Source organism: Cynocephalus volans, chromosome 12 (genome assembly GCF_027409185.1).
Source record: "Cynocephalus volans isolate mCynVol1 chromosome 12, mCynVol1.pri, whole genome shotgun sequence".
NCBI lineage: Eukaryota > Metazoa > Chordata > Mammalia > Dermoptera > Cynocephalidae > Cynocephalus > Cynocephalus volans.
In genome coordinates, this window is record NC_084471.1 from 57892074 (window position 1) to 57912736 (window position 20663).

At 31.8% G+C, this 20663-nt stretch overlaps 1 protein-coding gene across 9 annotated transcripts in view; it reads right to left on the reverse strand.

The window, feature by feature from the left end:
* USP15 (ubiquitin specific peptidase 15) overlaps positions 1-20663 on the reverse strand; it is a 133217-nt gene that overhangs the window by 84541 nt on the left and 28013 nt on the right. For 7 of the 9 annotated variants that reach the window (XR_010021328.1, XM_063074724.1, XM_063074725.1 and 4 more), the window contains exons 3-5: positions 15307-15437; positions 6417-6543; positions 348-493 (exon numbers count right to left, since the gene is read on the reverse strand). Coding sequence is in view for 8 of the 9 variants with exons in the window: in XM_063074724.1 (XP_062930794.1) it covers positions 348-493; positions 6417-6543; positions 15307-15437 (404 nt within the window). In the remaining variant the exon portion in view is untranslated. Of the gene's footprint in view, positions 1-347; positions 494-6416; positions 6544-7270; positions 7327-12168; positions 12190-15306; positions 15438-20663 lie in introns of those variants that run through there. The other 2 variants (XM_063074727.1, XM_063074726.1) reach the window with 2 other exon arrangements.

The following is a 20663-nucleotide window of genomic DNA, read 5'->3' on the forward strand; positions in this document are numbered from 1 at the left end:
TACTACAATGGCAGAGTTACAGTTGCAACAGAAACTTCAGGGCTTGCAGATACAAAATATTATTCGGTCCTTTACAGAAAGTTTCCTGACCCATCTTATTAGCTGTTTTTTTTTTTTTTTAAATTGAAAATTATTTATTCTAAACAAATAGACTATTTCCAAGCTCAAGAAGGGAATCAGAAGTTAAAGCTAGTGACCAGCAGGAACAGAGAAGAGATGAGTTAGAAGAGGAAGCCAGAGACAGTACTAGAACCCATTATATACTCTTAGGATATTCATTTAAGTTTATGAATCCAAAAAGTTTCATGTATAGTATACTTGAAATAAACAGTACTGCTAAACAATACCTGTCCTTGGTATAAACCAGCATCCTGAATGGTGCTGTCTGGTTTATTAAGTGGTTCAAATGTATTACTCATGTATTTGTTCCACAGTCTGGTCTCCTTTTCATCTGGAATACTGAAGATTTTTCTTATTTCCTTTTCAATCGTATCTAGATTTAAGGAAGAAAAATATATAAATATAAGAAATATTTTAAAATATAACAGCATAACAATTCTAAATTTAGAATATTGATAGAATAGCATGATAAATAAATATGTAAGAAATATACAAAAAACAAATGAAAAGAAGGTTTTTAAGACCAGATATATTTTTTAGGGGAGGGGGGGAAGGTATTTGTAACTCTGACAGATGATTACTTGGGGAATTTAAGACTCAAAAAGTAAAAGTTCAATCACTTAACACTAAAGAATAATTTATGCTATACAGGATGAACTTTAACTTTTGACACATCACAAATCAATATATTTTTGAGGATATGCAGGAATTAGAAATTAAAGTATGATTAAGAGACACTACAGAGAGAAAACACTGTTAATTATAACATAACCAATTTAAGAGTAATTTATACTAAACAATACAATTTACAGTTTGAATAGCTAACTAGAACATATGGACACAATGAAAAGGAAAGTGCCTTGTGTGAAGATATGTCTGTGCTGGTCAAAATTCCTTATTTTCTAGGTAAAACTATATATTTTCCTTATTTCTAAACCAATTATCTTAGTGAAAGTTTTGTTTTGTTTTGTTTTTTAATATCAGCAGCTTAACCTGTATGAAGTAAGACAGAGGGCTATCTACATATTTGAGAGTACAGATATAATTAAGTACAGATATAATTAAGCTTCAGTTATTAAAGATAAATGAATTTTTAACATTTTAAGATGTTAGAAATTAATAATAGTCAATACTATTATATCTATCTAATTCTGGTCAATAACTTGTTAACAGACTTAAGAAAAATGGTAATGAAAATACCTTATGACATGAAGAATTATAAAATACTTTAAAATTTTAAAATAGTTTGTTAGTTTTGGAAAAAGCATTATTTGTAAAACATCAAACTTAAAAATATATGTTCTCTGAAACCAATATAAAAACCTACACCTATCCTACATAATTAAATTTAGTCCAATAATACTGTTTATGTTCTACTTAGCAGTTAATGTTCTGTCACAGTCTTGTAGTCAATGAGATTTTGATCAGGGCATTAAATCAATAGTAGATCTTACAGATATCTCAAACTTAAAGCAAATTACACAGAATATTTAAATAATTACATAAAATAAATACACTATTAGTATTGCTTTCTATTTTGGTGAGGTTGTATGTTTTTCTTTTGTTCTTTTTATTAAAGTAGAAAATGTACACAGAAAAATGCACTAATAATCAGTATATCGTGATAAATTTCCAAAATGAACACACCATGTAAACAGCATTCAGATCAAGAAACAGAACATTTCCCAGAAAGAAGAAGAGAGAAAGAAGTCAAGAAAGTTGTTTTAGTTTTTCTGTAAAAATGAACACATTTTTCCTGATGGTAGAAATAATTTTTCCTTGAGGCAAAACACAGAAAATACTGACAAATATAAATAAAATGTCTACCTAGTAATAACCACTGTTAACATTTTGATATTTCTTCTTCTAGACATTTTTCTATTAATGCACATAGAAGGGCTGGCCAGTTAGCTCAGGTGGTTAGATCATGGTGTTATAATACCAAGGTCAAGGGTTCTGATCTCTGTACTGGCCAGTCACCAAAACCAAAACCAAAACCAAAACCAAAACAAACGCACAGATATTTATATACATAATATACAAGGGGTCTTCAAAAAGTTCATAGAAGGATTTGTACTATCTTTCAATTCTATTTTTCCAGAAACTTTTTGAAGTACCCTTGTACTATAAACAAACACATATGAAGATTCACTCTTCATTGATTTTTGCAATCTACTTATATACGGGAGAAGAACATTACAGACAGAAGAAATAATAACGCAAAGGCCTTGAGGTGGGAATGTGGCTCGCATATTTTAGAATAGCATGGCACACCAATGTGGCTGAAGTAGAAAGAGTGAGGTGGAAATGAAACCATAAAGGTACTTCTGTAGAATTATGCAGAATTTTGTGAGCTATGAAAATATTTCTATTTTATTCTGAGTAAGAAGGGAAGACACTGAGAAGTTTGCAGGAGAGGAGCAAAATGATATGACTGAGATTTTAAATGTTCACTTTTGCTGCTAGTGAAGAATAGACTGCAGGGATAAGGGTCAGAGCCTAGGATACTGTAGCAATCCAAACCAAGGAGGTAGCTATGGAAGCAGTGTCAAGTGGTGATGCTGAGAATAGATTCTGAAGGAATTGCTGAAAAGATATGTTGCTAGATTACATGCAGGGTGAGAAATTAAGGAATCAGAATGATACAACGCTTCTGGCCTGAGCAATTGGAAGAACACAAGCAGCGATTACAAAGATGAGGAAGAATGACAGGGTAGCAGGTTTTGGGGGAAAAAAGGGGGAGTTTAGTTTTATAGATGATAATTATCTTAAAATGCTTATCAGATATACATATTTAAGTAAAAATATGGAATGGTTAAAACTGAAATTAGGGGAGAGTTTGGGGCAGGACATACAAATTTAAAAGACATCAACAACATCAACATGCAGAAAATATTAAATGGCAGGAGACTAGATGAGATCACCAAGGAAAAGAGGCGATCCAAGGACTGAGGATGGAGACACTCTGATGTTTTAAAATTAGGAATGTGAAGAGGATCTCACAAAGGATGCTGATAAGATGCAGCCAGTGAGAAACCGCCCTGTAAGCCATGTGAAGAGAAAGTGTTTCTACATGGAAAAGTAATTTACTGTGTTAAATTTTGCTGGCAGGTTAAGAAAATGGTAGACCTTTAAATTACCACTAGATTTGGCAATAGGGAGGTCATTAGAGACCATGATAGAAGCAGTGCCAAGGGAGTGGTAGGTATGAATGTCTAATGTAGTGGGCTCAAGAGAGAAGGAAAACAGAGGGAGTGGTGGCCAGAAAGCAGGACGCTGAAATTGAGATTTGGCAAGTGCAGTTACAGATAATGACAGTCTAGGGTATACCTATGGGAATTGGTAGCTGAGTTTGGGTATAGGACCAAGATCACTGGAGTTGAGAATGAGACTCAGAAGGGACTGAGAGCATGCATTTATTTGTCCACATATTAATCCGACCCTATTAGCCAGTTAGTGAAAAGCATACAAAGGTAGAAAAATATTAATACAGGTAATTGAAAGAAAATTGTTATGACAAACATTTCTAGTAGGAATATTTAATAAGAATGCCAATCAATTCTATTAATAAGTATTATAAATATAAAACACTTTTCAAGTTTTATGACAAAAATTATATTTTTAGCGGTAAAGGAAAATAAAACTAAATTTTATCTACTTAAGTGGAATGTGTTCAATGACCAAACATATCAATTTAGAAAGAAAATATTCAAAGGCAAAGTATTTTGGCCCTGATGTGGAAAATTATTTAGATCTTGCCCATGGCTACTAACATTTTTACTATAAATCAATGTAGGTAGTACTACTTGAAAACAGAACATTTTATTAATTTGGTAACAACAGAAAACAGGCACTTATATTCCTAATTCTGTTTATATAATTTATATAGCTGTATTTCATATACATAGCTATTTTAATCATTTTTGATCAAAATTTTTTTAAATGACCAAAAGAGAAAAATATACATCCATCTTTAGCTTCTTATTATCCAAATTCTTTGTTTCAAAACTTACTTTCTTTAGAAAAACAAAATCAGCCCAATTAATTACCTCCAAAATGAACATTCCTTTAGTATGCACAGATTTTGTAAGGCAGCAGATAAGAGATGAGACTGGTAAAAGAGCCATGGTTATGGAGTTAAAGTACTGGCTCTACTACTTGGTACCAGGGTGAACCCAGGTAGGTTCTAAGCCTCAGCTTCATCATCTATGAGATGAGGATACAAGGTTGTTGAGGTTTAGATTTTAAAAAATCCTGTAAAGTGCCTAAAACATATGTTAACCTGTATAACTATACCATGATGCCTCTAAAAAACTCTTGACTTGATTAATTTTAATTTTTGCAAAACTTTTTCCTTAAAAAGCAAACTTGCTCTAATAGACTTTCAAACTTTAAAACTAACATCTACAGTAAGAAATTGTGACACAGTACACATATACATGTGTTGGTAATTTGTATTCTGATATTTTCCATTCAGTTCTCTCTAGTCTCAAAACTGTTTAATGAACCACCCAAGTAGTGACAATCCAGTTGGAAAAACATTGATGTAATATAATAAGAAATTGTAGCTATATAAAAATTTAGTTCATGCACAATTTTAAGGTATGCAATTCAATGTATGTGGCATTTTAAAGTATTTGTTTATTTAAACTATGTTGATTAAAATCTATGCTAGATCATAAACCCTTGAATCAGAGATCCTTTACAAATTATATATCTCCTTGACAAATTCTTACATAGTACTTAATGTGAGAATTTCATAATGCTTGTTTTGAATTCAGAAATTAAATCAGTTGCTGATTTTCATATGAATTTTAAAATATTCTGTATAACAGTGTTCTAAAATAAGATTTCTGATACTCTCATATTTATATAAAATTTTCCTACTAAATGAGAGGAGAGAAGAAAATACCAAACTTTAATAAATGGTCTGTTATCAACTATTTAAAGAGGTAGCTTCTCGTTTATATTATAATTGGCTATAAACTTTAGAGATTAGTCTCTGATTAATTTTAATAGGCTATCATTGTTGGATAGACATTGATTTTTATCATGCACATATTAATACAATTAATATAATTTTCATATATTGAAAACTTTCAGTTTGGATTATGTAGATAAATGTTCAACAAATCTGGAAATTCAAAAGCAAAGCAATTTATCCATAATAATAATTATAATGAAATTATGTTTATATATAGGACTCCTAATATTTTAAGCATTCACTTTAGAAAGATGATTGTACAGGATTACTCAAACTGAATCTTAAACTTATAAATGTTCTAGCTAAATAAAGGGAAAAATAAAGAGTTGATAACATAGTGTTTATTTGGTGGAAACATTAGGATTAATCAAGCACTGGGTACTTGAAGAATGGTACTATTTCATGAAAAATAGGGTTAAAAGAATTTTCTTGCTGTGAAGTGGATAAGCACTGAAAGCCATGTACTTATAAAATTCAGAAATACTTTTACTTTTAATCAAAGTGTACTTAGTGAGTGGTTCTAACAAGGAAATCTTATACAGTGCTGTAATTCATAAATTTGCTAATCTCTCTTCCATGCTGAGTTCTGTAGTCCTTCTCCACTGTATATTTGCACTTACCCACAAAATCAATGTTATTACCATTAATCTTGTTTGACAATAACTTCATTTGAAATTAAATAACTACTTATAATTTTTATTTTGACTTGTGCTCTATGAAACAAAAAGTACTGCAATTTTTATTAAATTCATAATCAAAAAACACTTTATCCAATAATTCTTGACCTTAAAATGTGGCTTTTAAATAGAATGAAAAAATTTATATACATTTTAATATATATTTATAGAGAGATATATAAATGTATAGAGAGAATTAGCTCCACTTACATTTGAAACTATGATTTCCTAACCTACTCATTAAAAAAAAGAGAAAAAAGGAAATAACCATCTGCCATTTTCCATGCTAACTGACCAAGTATTAAGCAAGATTTTATTTAAAGGTCTACTTGAATTTATATTCATGTTACAAACATGACACACATTTTTCAAATGCTAAATGAAAACAATAACTATTTGATTTTTTTAAAAAAGCAAAATGGCACAAATATTAAACCCATTTAATAAATGAAAAATACAGCAAAAAAACCAATAAATTATTCAACTCTAAGCTAAGACATATTGTATCAAGGCTGTGAATCTATAATGTTTATATATAAACCCTGAAAATGGTTATCATCCTAGCAGCATGTAAAAAAAAGAATTATAACTACATATCTAATAACAATGGTTTAAGAAAGAGGATCTTATATTACCTATCGTGTCAGCTTTGCTAAATCTTCGAGTTACAACATTGTTCATGTTTCCATTTTCACACAACTTCAATTCTGTGAGATATACTTCTACTTTGCAGTGCTTTACAAACATACCCTGTTCGACCACCTAAAAAAATGAAACCAAACAAATCAGTGTCAGCCATATCAATATATTTCACTTTCTCTAATAGCAATATCTTTCTCTAAAAAAAGCTTTAGGAAAAACTTTAGATTTCTAATGAAAAACAATAACTATTAAAACCTATCAATATAAAACAAAGATATGAGATAGTTAAAAACTAAAACACAAGAAACATTTTTGGAAATTTTAATGTTTAACAGAATATGATAATCACGATTTGAAACATTAAGTGATAGTTTGGAAAGGCATTCTACTGAGCTAGAAAGACACTGGTACACGATAAATAATGAATACATTCAGTATTTATGATGAGAAAGTTGACTTAAAATGACTGTATGTGTGTGTGTGTATTTTTTCTTTTTCCATATATGTATACACATAGCTCTGATTAAAAATACAGACATACTTCTAGCTTTTAGTAGTGATCACAAGCAAAAAACCTTTAAAAAGTTAAGTTTCATACAATTTCACCTAAGAATGGCTATATTACCACTCTGTATGTTAAAATAAGTCTTTAAAAATGATAACTCCAAATTACTGCTGCCAAAATATTCATCTGTGGCTCCGTAAAATGATATGTTAGTTTTATCCTAAAATGACTTTGTTTGACCTTTAAATGTACACTTAGTAATTCTATGCAACAAACAAAAAAAGCTGTTAAACATGCAAGCAATAACCATGCAAGGAGAAAATATGTACATATTAGAGTCACCTTTTAAGTAAGTATATTTCCTTTTGAACTTCTAAAGGTTAACTGTAGGATTTCAGTCATGAATACTGTTTCTGAAAATAGTAATCAGCTTGATATGTGATACATTAGACAAATAGGGCAAAAGGGAGGCTCCAAATAACTGTTAGATGTACTCACAAGCTTACCTCAATTCAGTAAAGGACTTACGAACTTGTCTTTCACTTGCGGGGAAAATTGTTTCAGCTCAAAAAATTCAAATGCAATTTATCTAATATTTACTACCTAATCCAACATGAATTTTTATGATACTTTGTTATATATATTCTCTTAATCATGCTTATTAAAAATTTCTAAAACAGGTAACAGCCCGTGCTTCTCCTTCTATTAATAAACATTTCATTTTATAAAACTAATACATGAATTATAACACTTGATTAACAAAATTTGTGTTAAACCTCTTATGCTGATTTACTTTGAGGTTAAGAATGTAGCAACATATTTAACTTTATAAGACCACTAGTATTTACATTTAAGTACAAAACTAGGCATCAAATATTCTTATCAATCAGAAATTTCTGCTCTGGGACTCAATATCTGAGTCCTAAAATAGTAGTACATTACGGTAGTCACCAATCATTAGTAGGATGCTAAAACTGAGATAAACTGCAGGCCTCATTTTTTATGGGGTGAAAAAAAGGCAAATGGAATGACCAATCACAGAGCAGGCAAAGCGATAAGTAGTACAAAATAACAAAAATAAGAAAATCCCTCATTATGATTTGTATTGAGGTACATATTTTTAAAATAAGGAGTTTTTTAAACATGAGAATAAATTTTCATAATACTAATATTTTCTTGTAATAAGCATGGTAATTTAACTGTCAGAAAACAAAACAACAAACTTATTTCAAAATCCACACTATTGGGATTCAGAGTTTTTCTCATTATTTTTTTCTGTTCTCCAACAACACCTTACATGTTGCTAAAATCTTCATCACTACTTAGAATACTACTACTATATTTATTTTACTACTTCTAAAGGCAGTGTATTAACAAACTTCCCTTTTTAAAAAACAAGGAGTTTGTTCTCAAACTTTTTTTTATTTGAAAGGATTACACTGTCTATATTACTAACACTGGAAATCAACAGCACCATAGCAGAGAAAAATAATTAGCATGGTTGTGAATTAGTGTTTTTATGGTCATATGTAGATTATTTGTATATATAAAGTTTCCTATCTTCATTAAAAATGTCTGCATTAAAAATAACCATTGAATAATGATGATTATAAAGACTGTGTAACAGGAAAAAACAAGCTTATAAAAAACAAGGTACAAAGTTATATTTACCTAATCATTATAACCATTAAAATATACATTTGAAATAAGACTGGAAGAGGAATATTCAGAAATGATAGTTATGTTTCTGAATTATAGATGACAAGTGCAATATTTACTCTAAGTGAATTATAATGTTGTTATATCATCATAAATAAGGAGCAAGCACAATATGAAATCTGACTCCTTGTTCAAAATTTAAGACTTATTGACATGTAAAAATATTTTCAATAATTCAGGGCCACAAGGAAGGCAAAGTCTCTTTACTAAATTTGTGAGAGAAATACAAACTTATACAGAATTAAAATAAATATAATTTCTATTTGTTCATTTTTGCTGTGCATAGAGGACATTTTGTACAAAGCCATTAAAATATACAAATACATGATAAACCTAATGTTGTCTACTCTTTATATCTGTGCATGAAAATTTCATAGAAATTTTATTCCAAGTGCACCCTGGACACCCCTCCCCCCCCATGGGAAGAGAAACAAAAGTAATTTCTAAAGATATCTGGTACTGGTACTATAGAACAATTTGATAACACTGGGCCTAATGGACAGATTTAGTTAGTATTTTAGAGGAGCTAGCTACATTCATTTTTTCAAAGCATTTACGGAGCACCTACGCTGAATGCAGATGAATTAGATCTAGAAACAGACAAATCCTACATGTGATATTTCACCCACAAATATTTCATGATATATTTCTACAGAAACAAAAACTCAAACATAGCCACAATGCCATTACACATGTAAAAAATTAAGATGAATCCATCCATTAACATCAAATATCCAGGCATTATTCAAATTTTTCCTGCTGTCTCGTTTTTAAATATAGTGTTTGAATCAGGATCCAAATAAAGCTCATAAACTGCAATCAACTGATACGTTTCTTAAATATCATTTAACCTAAAATTTCCCCATTCATCTTTTTATTCTTCCAAGTTTTACTAAGACTACCTCATAGATGGTAAACAGGTAAACATACTCTAAATAGGATGCAAATAATATATAGTTGCTCCTTTTTGTGATGTTGGTAAGTATTAATAATCAGTGCCTAGATCAGCAATGTACAAACTATAACCCACAGGCTAAATCCAACCTATAATCTGTTTCTTAAAAATACTGTTTTACTGGAACACAGCCATGCCCATTAATTTATGTCTATGGCTGCTTTCACGGCTATTCATTTATTATCAGTGGCTGCTTTTGTACCCAAAACAGCAGAGTTGAGTAATTTCAAGAGACCAAATGGTCCATGAAGCAGAAAATATTTACTACCTGGCCTTTTACTGAAAATAATTTGGTGACCACCCACTCCCAGCCTAGATCCATTAATTCATTAGGTCTTCTTTAATTTCACTCAGTAATATTTTATAATTGTCAGTGTAAAAAAGCACAGGTCTTGTTAGATTTATTCCAAAGTATTTTGATCTGCTGTAAACATTATTTTAAAATTCAACTTTATTTGTTGCTGATAAATAACGGGTTTCTCTATATTGACCTTCAAGCTACCTCGATAAACTTACTTATTAAGCCTAACTGTTTATCAGTACATATTTTTGGAATTTTAAACCTATACAATCGTGGCTCCTAAGAACACTGACAGTTTCATTTCTTCTTTTTCAACCCTTATTCTTTTAGTTCTTATCAAGCCTTATTCTTTTAATTCTTTTCCTTGCATTACCATACTGACTAAGATCTCTAATATAGTTATCCTTGCCTTTCCCTGATCTGAGAGGGAAATCTTTTAATATTTTACCAAAAAGTATGACGTTTGCAGTAGTTTCTATTCCTAGTTTTCTATTTCTAAGAGTTTTTTTTTTTTAAAGATCATACATCAATGTTGTTTTATCAAATGCTCTTTCTGTATCTATTGAGTTGATTTTTCTTCTTTATTCTGCTGATACCAAAATTATAATGAATGATTATCAAAATTAAATCAAAATTGCATTCTTTTAAAAAAATCCAACTTGGTCAGTTTTGTCCTTTTTACATATTGCTGGATTTGTCTTGCTAATATTGTGTGCAGGAATTAAGCATCTATGTTCATGAGTAAGACCAGCCTGTAATTTTTCTTTCTTGTAATATTCTTCAGGTTTTGTGTCAGGTTTATGCCAGCCTTATAAAATAAGTTGGGAAGTATTCTTATCTGACTTTTTACGTATTCCTACTTGATTTTTTAAGTTGGCAAGTTCCCAACATGATTTGAACCATGTGGTTCAAATCTTCTGTTCCCAAACTCTTGTGGTTTTTGGTAGGCCTCAGTTCCTCTTCAGCTGTTAGTGGAGACCTCTATTCCTCTTTATGTGAGTCTATCCATGGGCTGCCTGCATGGCATATGGCTTTACCCAGAGTGATATGAGAGAGAGAGAGCACACAAGAGAGCACTCCCAATATAGAAGTACCAGTATCTTTTATGAACTAATCTCAGAAGTTACATACCATCACTTCTGCCATATTCTACTGGTCACACAGAACAATTCTGGTATTAATGTGGGAGATTACACAAGAGTGTGAATATCAGGAGGTGGCAATCACTGGCGAGCATCTTTAAGGCTGGCTACGCACAGTGTACCCTCTGGCTCCCAATGATTCACAGCTCCTTCCCCAAACATGCAAAATAAATTCACTCCCTCCAAAAGCCTCCACTGGTCTCAACCCATTACAGTATCAACTCATAGTTCAGAAATTTGTCATCTATATCTGGTTCAGGTGCAGATAAACTTGGGTGTAGTTCCTTAAGTAAGTATATAAGAGTATAGTTCCTCTTGATCTACAGTCCTGTGAACTAAGAGACAAGTTTCTGCTCCACATACACAATAAATAAAATGGTGAGGCATGCAGAATGTAATTTTCTAGATATTCCTGTTTTATAAGGGGAGAAAACAGGAGATTCAAGGGAGTCAATGGTCCGCAGCAATTCTGAAATCTGCCTGGGCAAATACTAGAAGTTCCCTTCTTTAGCTTATCTCTCCCTCCTCTCACATCTGACAATAAGCAGCACAAAAAGAAACTAGGCAGTACTTTCAACACTTTGGTAAATTACTAATTTCATTAGATACATTTTTTACCTTTTAGTTTACTACAGGTGACATGTTGCCAAACCTTCTGCCACTACATAACAAAGATCACTTTCCTCCAGTTTCCGATAAGACTTTCCTCATTTTTAGTCCTCACTGGCAGCCTCCTCAAAGTCTAAAATTCTAGTAACAGTTTGTTCAAGGCCCTTTAGGCTTTCACTAATACTGTCAGTGTTCTTACAGCTTCTACCCACTGCCTGGGTCCAAAGCCACCACCACATTTCAAGGTTTTGTTACGTCAGCACACTACTTCTAAGTACTGAAATCAATATTAGTTAGCTATTCCTACCTAATAAAGTATCCCCAAACTTTGCAGCTTAACACAGCAAACATTATCTCACATTGTTTCTGAGGGTCAAGAATCTGGGAGCAGCTTAGCTGGGTTGTTCTGGCTTGGATGGGGTCTCTCATGAGGTTGTGGTCAAGCTGTGGGCTGGGGCTTCAATCATCTGAAAGATTAACTAGGACTGAAGGATCTACTTCCAAGGTCACTCACATGGTTGTTGGCAGGCCTCCGTTCCTCTCTACTGGGCAGAGATCTCAGTTCTCACCATGTGGGCCTCTCCATAGACTGCCTGAGTGTTCACGCCATGTACAGTTGAATTCCCCCGAGTAAGAAATGAGAAAGAGAGAGAGCTAGAGTGCACGTGCACCCAAGATGTAAGCCGCGATATCTTTTAAAACCTAATCTTGAAAGTGATGTACCATGAATTCTGCTAGATGTTACTGGCCACACAGACTAACCATGGTACAATGTGGCCAGGGACTATCAAAAGATGATATGAAGAGATGGTATTATTGGGGGCCATTGTGCGCACTATTATCTTAACTTACATGCTAAGATTGTTGTGTGGTTTAATTTTATATGTATTTTCAGCCCCATAAGAAATTACTAATTTTTTAAACAGTCCATATTGAGATTTACTCACAATATTTACTTTTTGTCAGTCTACTTTTTCCTAGAATAAAAAAAAAGCCTTCACCTAGAATAATTTTCCTTCCATTCTGAAGACTATTTTATATTTCCTTTAGTGTAGGTCTGCTGTTAACAAATTCTATCAGTTTTTACTTGTATGAAAATGGCTTTTTTCACTTCATTTCTAAAGGATTCTTTCTTTGGTCACAGAATTCTGTGTTGGCAGTTATTTTCTTTTAGCACGTAGAAGACAGTACATTGTTTTCTGGCTTCCATTATTTCTCTTGAGAAATCACTTTTTTGTCTTATCCTTACTCGGAAGATAATACATCTTTTTCTCTGGCTATTATTAGAAATATCTTTTTGCCTTTGCTTTTCAACATTTCCATTATGTTTTGTATTTTTTAACTTGGCATTCATAGCATTTCTTGAATTTGTAGCATGATGCCTTTCTCTGTTTCAGAATATTCTCAGCTATTACTTCCTCAAGTATTAGCTCTACCCCATTCCCTCTTTCCCCTCCTTCTAAGATTCCAATTACATGTATTTATACTAAACTTATTCACTGTGTTCCATGTATGCCTTTGCTTTTTTCTGTATTTTCCATTCTTTGGTCTTTCTAAGCTTTAGACTGCATATTTTCTACTGATATATCATTTAGTTTACAAATTCCCTCTTCAGTTCTATTTAGTCTAATATTATACCAAAACATTAAGTTCACAATTTTTTCATATTATTATTCAGTTTTAGAATTTTATTTAATTCTTACTTAACAGTTTTTCCCTACTTTTCAATTCTGCCTTTTCCTTTTGAGTATAATAAGCACAGTATTTTAAAGTTACTGTCTAATAACTCCATTATCTGGATTCCCTATGGGTATGTTTCTATTGTCTGTTGTTTCTCTTGGATTTTGGTTACATTGTATTTCCTGCTTATATGCCTATTTTCTTTTTGTTAGTTTGTTTTTAAATTGAGTGTCTAACACTATAAATGAAATATTTTAGAGATGATTTGAGGCCCAGGAAGATGTTTAACTTTGTTTCTGCATTATACCTAGGGGTATTACCAATCCCAGATTCTTTAATAAAATCAGAAATTGGTAAAATTAAAAATTGGGCTTCAGACCTTACATGTCTGGTCTATCTACTTCTATAAGTGAGTTCCACCTGCATCAGTAACATGGGCCGTAATAAAAATGCAAATTCCCAGACCTACTGATTTAATTTTGGAGGACAATCCATCTATAATATGGACTCCAAGCAATTTTATGCACATTAAGTTTTAAAAACTACTTCAAGAGTTGAGTAAATTCCATTCACCTTTTATTAAAAACAAAAGTATGGTCTCCTAACAGATATCTCAAACTTTTTTTTTCTTTCTATCTGTGTGGAATTTCCATGATTCTTTCTTTTTTCTTTTAACTTGCTTATCAGACACAGTTTTCAAGAAATCTTGGCAAAGCCTCTTTCAAAGGGTAATGGCAATAAAGTTGTTGGTTGATCTGTTCACCATACTGAAAACTTGCAGTGCATAATGTGTTACATTTATAAGAAAAAAAAGTATATCATTAAGATTAAAATAATACAGTTTAATACACTTGAAGATGATCTGGATACAGATTTTCTTTTATTATAGAAATGAAGTTCTAGACAGATTTACACCTAAATAGGCTGTCTTTCAACTACTTAATATACTCAGTTCTCCAGCAACTACTGATTAAGCAACTAGACGTGTGTGTGTGTGTGTGTGTGTGTGTATGTGTATTTGAAATGGCCACAAGAAAAGGCTGAGTGAAATTAAGGCAAACTCAACTTAATCAAAGGGACATTCAAGATTTACTTAGAAAACAAGATCCAAGGTTAGATTCTAATATAACTAAACCAAATTCAAATTGTTAATATGGCAACTCCACAGCATCAGTTTCAGATAAGTTCAAATATGGTTTGACTTACTACAGGATTTTACCCTGTGTTACTTAATTAGATGTTTTTATGGTTTCTATGTTTGGAGGGGAGAACTACACCAGATAAAACAATTATCCTGAGAGATTTTCGTTCCTCCCCCATCTCCCCTTCTCCCCTGTAAATAAGTTATCAATTACTTGTGTACGGTTAGCTGATTTCCCTTGAGTGTTTGGTATTCTACTAGAGCAACACCCTCACTTTCATAAGTCACTTTTTAGCACCAAACAATATAGAAAATTGGTCATTTTTAATGTTTCTAGACTATAACTGTAAAATTTTAAATAAAGGATATAAAAAAATCTACATTTTTAAGTTTAAAAAAATTTTTTATGTTTCAAAAAATACTTCAGCTTTTATTTTCTTCACTAGTATTTAATCATTTTATCAAAAAAGCAGTACAGCACAGAAAACAGAGTTAGGCTGTATCCTGATGTGACTTTCTAAAAGACCCTGACCCTCTCTTTTTGTCCTCATTTCTTCACCTGTAAAATGTGGATAATAATACCTACCTTATACAGTTTTCTAAGAGAATTAAATTAATTAATAATATGTAATGTCCTTAAAACAGTAGCTAGTATATAACAAACCCTCTATATGTGTTAGCTATTATTATCATTATAATACAGTGTACAATAACATTTTGCTGGTCATTTTCCAAGATAAGTGACAAGGCTTCACAATTCACTGAATTAGCAATAAAATATGAACTATTCAAAACAAATTAATGTTTATATTAGTTATTCTTAAAATATACCTTTCGTGCTATTGGCTCCTGACCTTCCATCAAAGTATACCAGCTGACAAGTTTATTCCAACCCTCCGTTGGCAATAATATGTAGTCCAATTCATCAATAAGATGCTCCTTAAGTGACTGGGCATCACCATCTGCAAAAGAAAACAAACTCAATACATAAAAAGAAACAACAGTACATACCTCTCAATCTTTGATTGTACACATTATGAATTACTTAAACTCATAAACACTAGTTTTCATATTTAAAATAATGAGTTTTGAACAAAAACTCTGAAGAGATCCAAATCCCCTACACAGTTCAAAATAAACTGTTGCCTTAAGAACTTTCAATGTAAGGCTGGCTGGTTAGCTCAGTTGGTTACGGCATGGTGCTGATAACACCAAAGTCAAGGATTCAGATCCCTATATCAGCCAGCTACCACAAAGCCCCCAGAACAAAAAACTTTCAATGTGTACCATTCGTCAACAAGTACTGTTTAAAAACATAATTTTTCTTTTATCAGGCTCTTAAAAAAATACTAAGGTGTTAGCCAAGAGACTTGATAGAAGAGTGTTTCTCAAATATCTTGAGTATCAGAGACACTTCACGTGGTAATAGTGGTCACTCTAGCATCAGCTGATGTAGGAAACTCCAAGACACATGGGCTAGGAACTATAATGGAAATCACAAAAGGGCATCTTGTGAACCATCTCATTATTCCAGATGGGCTACGATCTGGATTCCTTCCAAGATCTAAAATGGAGGTGGTTTAGCTGTGGTTCTAGTTCTATGATCCACTTTCAAATTTCTAGTTAAAATAAAAAATTTTTTTTCAGGGCAGGCCAGAGATCTGGAAGCAATTTCTTGAGTCATAACTACATCACAGACTTAACATGAGACTCATTTGTACCTTGTCATTTGAATTTCCAAAGTGCAAAAACAGAAACAGAAACAGCTCATTGAGTTACATCCAACTTAAAGGAGATTCTCTTGTTTGAGTTAGTCTTAATTAACAGACACAGAAAGCAAAATTTCCCTGGTAACATTTCAATGATGAGAACATACTATTCCTAATAAGATATGACAATATAAATCAAGAAGCAGAAAAAAGCTGAAGGGATTAATAGAATGTTATTTATTCTTCCTACGATCAATCTGTAGTCACAGAACCACACTAAACTTTGAGAAAACTATGTTTTATATACAATGGAAAAGGAAAAACTCTGAATTTTATAATATGAATTTGAATAGCAGATGCAAACTAAGTATTAATTTTTAAGCTCAGATTTTTTAACCCTAATTGTAACTTTTAAATTGTTGATGAAAACTTAATTTGAAAAACATTTTCAGAAACTCTCTGAAGGTGAAAGAAACACATATTCTAAGCTCTTACTTATGCATCATGTACTATGAGACACATTACAGCAGATAACCACATTATCACAGCCAATTCTTAAAACAATTGGCTCTAAGATAGGTATCTCCAGTTTAGATTAGAATACACATTCAGGGATATTGAATAACTTGCTCAAGATCATATAAAGGAAATTACAGTAGTGTAAAATGTTTTATTATAGAAAACCATGCTATCTCAGTTGATTTTTCAAAACACTACCATGAAGGAGGTATCTCCACAGACTCAGAGATGTTGAGTAACTTGCCCAGGGTCACACATACAAAAAACTGTACAGACTCCTTCAAACACAAATTTGTCTGTTTAGTTTCCATTTTCTTTCCATTATAACTCATTGCCTTGAAGAAAAATTGGAGGAAAAAAAGTTTAAAATGCAAGACTTCTATGCTGTTTTCTACAATAACTCAAAAGTTTATGTAAATGACTGTATTATGTACCAGAATCCAAAGAGTAATATATATCTAATAGACAATAAAATGACCAATTCATTTTTTAAGGGCAGGGAGAATGCCTTAAAACTAAATACAAAACTGCTATTAGTTATTCCTGGGTATATTGGCACAGAACTGTTGTACAGTTTAATAAACTGTACATATTTAAAGCATACAATTTGGTAAGTTTTGATGTATCGATCCAAGTATGAAACCATCACCACTACCAAAATGATGAACATACCCAAAACCCCCAAAAGTTTCCTTGTAGTCCTTTGTAACCTCTCCTTCCCACCCATCCAGGTCCCACCATCCTATCCCCAGAAAACCACTGACTTGTGTTTTACAATTATAGGCTAATTTCTACTTTCGAGAATTTTATATGAAAATAGTGCATGCTTTCTGTTACTATAGACACATCTGCACCTCCCAGAATCTTAAATAAAAATTATGTCCTCTTTTTTGTTTGGCTTCATAAATTTCACAATATTTCTGAGATCCATCCTTATTTTTACTTTTAATTGTTGAGTAGAATTTTATTATATGGCTATAGTACAATTTGTTTATCCATTCAGGTGTTGATGGGGATTTGGATCGTTCACAATTTTTTGTTACAAATAACACTGATGAACATTCGTATACTACTTTTCACATGGAAAAACGCTTTCATTTCTCATGGGTAGATACACAGGAGTGGAATGATGGGATCCTAAGGTAAATGTATGTTTAACTTCTTAAGAAACTGCCAGACTATTTTCCAGAGTGGCTGTACTAAATTACATTCACAGAAAGAGTGTATGAAAGTTCCACTTGCTCAATATCCTTGCCACCACTTGGTATGGATCAGTCTTTTAAATTTTAACCGTTTTAATACATGTGTAGTGGTACCTCATTGAGCTCTTAATCTCATTTCTCTAATACGAATGATGATGAGCATCTTTGCATGTGCTTTTTGAAACTCTGTATCTTCTTTGGTGAAGGATCTGTTCAAATCTTTTGCCTATTTCTTCCACTGGGCTTTATGTGTTCTTCAAAATGAGTTTTAAGAACTCTTTATATATTCTGCACACAAATCTTTTATGAGCTATGTAATTTGTAAATATTTTCTCCCACACTATGACTTGTCTTTTTATTCTCTTAAGTGTCATTTGAAGAAGCTTTTATTATTGATGAAATATAATTTATCAATTTTTTAAATCAATCAAGCTTTTTGTATCATATCTAAAAAATCTTTATCTAACACAACATCACAAAGATTTTTTCCTAGAAGTTTTAGCTTTTACATTTAGGTCTATGCTCTATTTTGGGTTAATTTTATATATGGTGACATGTATGGATTAAAGTTCTTTTTTTTTGCAAACAAACATCCAAATGCTCAAGCAGCATTTGTTTAAAAGGCTATTTTTTCACAAGTGAATTCCTCTTGCATCTTTGTCTAAAGTCAAGTTATCATAAATGTGTATATCTATTTCTGGATTCTTTAATCTGTTCAACTAAGCTATTTGTCTTTACGCCAAGAACAGACTGTATTGACTATTATAGCTTTGAAATTATACAGTGTTAAGTTCTACAATTTAAAAAAAAAATTCAAAGTCGTTTTGGCCATTTTAGGTAATGTGCACTTCCATATGAATTTCTGAATCGGCTTGTCAATTTCTATTAAAATTCTACTGAACTGACTATTCTTATGCAAAAGAATGAAGCTGGACTACTCTCTCACACCATATAGTAACTAACTTAAAATTGGTCAAAGACATAAATATAACAGCCCAAACTATAAAACTCTTAGATGAAAGCATAGGTGCAAACAAGGTTTTGTGACGTTGGTTTGAGCAATGCTTTCTGGCAACAAAAGCACAAGCAACAAACCAAAAGAAACAGGTAAATTGGACTTCATCAAAATTAAAAACTTTCGTGCTTCAAAGGATATCATCAATAAAAAAAAAAAAAAAAAAAAAAAAAACCAACAGCATGGGAGACAGTTTTTGCACATCAAATATCTCATGGACCATTATCAATTTTACAACACAGCAATAAAAAGACAAAAAACCCAACTAAAAAATGAGATCTGAATAGACATTTCTCCAATAAGGACAGGAAAAGATACTTAACATAATTAATCATTAGGGAAATACAAGTCAAAATCACAATGAGATACCACTTCACACCCACTAGGATGGCTATAATAAAACGGACAGACAATAACATGCATTGGCAAGGATGTGGAGAAATTAGAACCCTCATACATTGCTGGTACAATGTAAAATGATGCAACTAGTTTAAAAAACAGTCTAACAGTTCTTCAAATAGTTAAACAATGCAGTTACTATATGACCCAATAAATTCTACATCTAGGTACACAATCATGAGAAATTAAATTATATATCCACATCAAAACTTGTACATGAAAGTTCATTGCAGCAATATTCATAACAGCCAAAAAGTGAAAACACAAATGTCCATTAATTGATAAATGGATAAAGTAAATGTCCTACATCTGTAGAACAGAAAATCAGTCATCCATAAAAAGGAATGAAGTACTTATTCATGCTACAAAATAGAAGAAACTTGAAAACTCTGGTGTCCTAAGTGAAAGATGCCAAACATAAAAGGACACATATTGCATAATTCCATTTATATAAAATGTGAAGAACAAGCAAATCCATAGAGACAAAAAGTAGATTAGTGGTTGCATAGGGGTGGGAGTGGTTGTATAGGTTGAGTGTGGTTGCTAATGGGTAAGAGATTTCTTTCTGGGGTGATGGAAATGTAAAATTAGATGGTGATGGTTATACAACTTTGTGAATACACTAAAAATAACTGAACTGTACATTTTCAAAGGTAGAATTTCATAATACATAAATTCAACCTTGATTTTTATTTTTTATCTTAATTTTGAGGGGGCAGCGGTGGGGACCTCAACTTTGATTTTTAAAAAAACTACTAGGAATGTTACTTGGAATTGTGTTGAGTCTACAGATTAATTAGGGAAAAATGGACAATTTAACAATATTGTACCTTCTGATCAACTAACATGGCTTTTCTCTTTATTTAGGTTTTAATTTCCCTCAGTGATGTTTTGCAGTTTTCAATGTCCAGGTCTTGCACATATTCTGTCAGATTTATCCTTAAGTAGTGTATATTTTTTGATGCTATTCTAAAATGTATTTTAAAAATTTTACTGTTAACTCATTTTTAGTGTGTTGTATAAAAATACGATAGATTTTTGAATGATCTTGTATCTTGTAAACTACACAATTCTAGCAGTTTTTGTTATTTTAGACTCTATTGAATTTTCTACATAGACATAGTTGGTCTGTGAATAAAGGCAGTTTTATTACTTCTTCCTGTACAAGCTGTTATACCTTCTATCTCCTTCTTGCCTTATTGCACTGTCTAGAACCTCCAGTACAATGCTGATCTCAAGAGATGAGAGGGAAACTTTGACTTTTTTCCCCTGATCTTTGCAGGAGAGCATTCAGTCTTTCACCATTCAGTGCGTCATCTGTAGGTTTCTCATTATCAGGCTTAG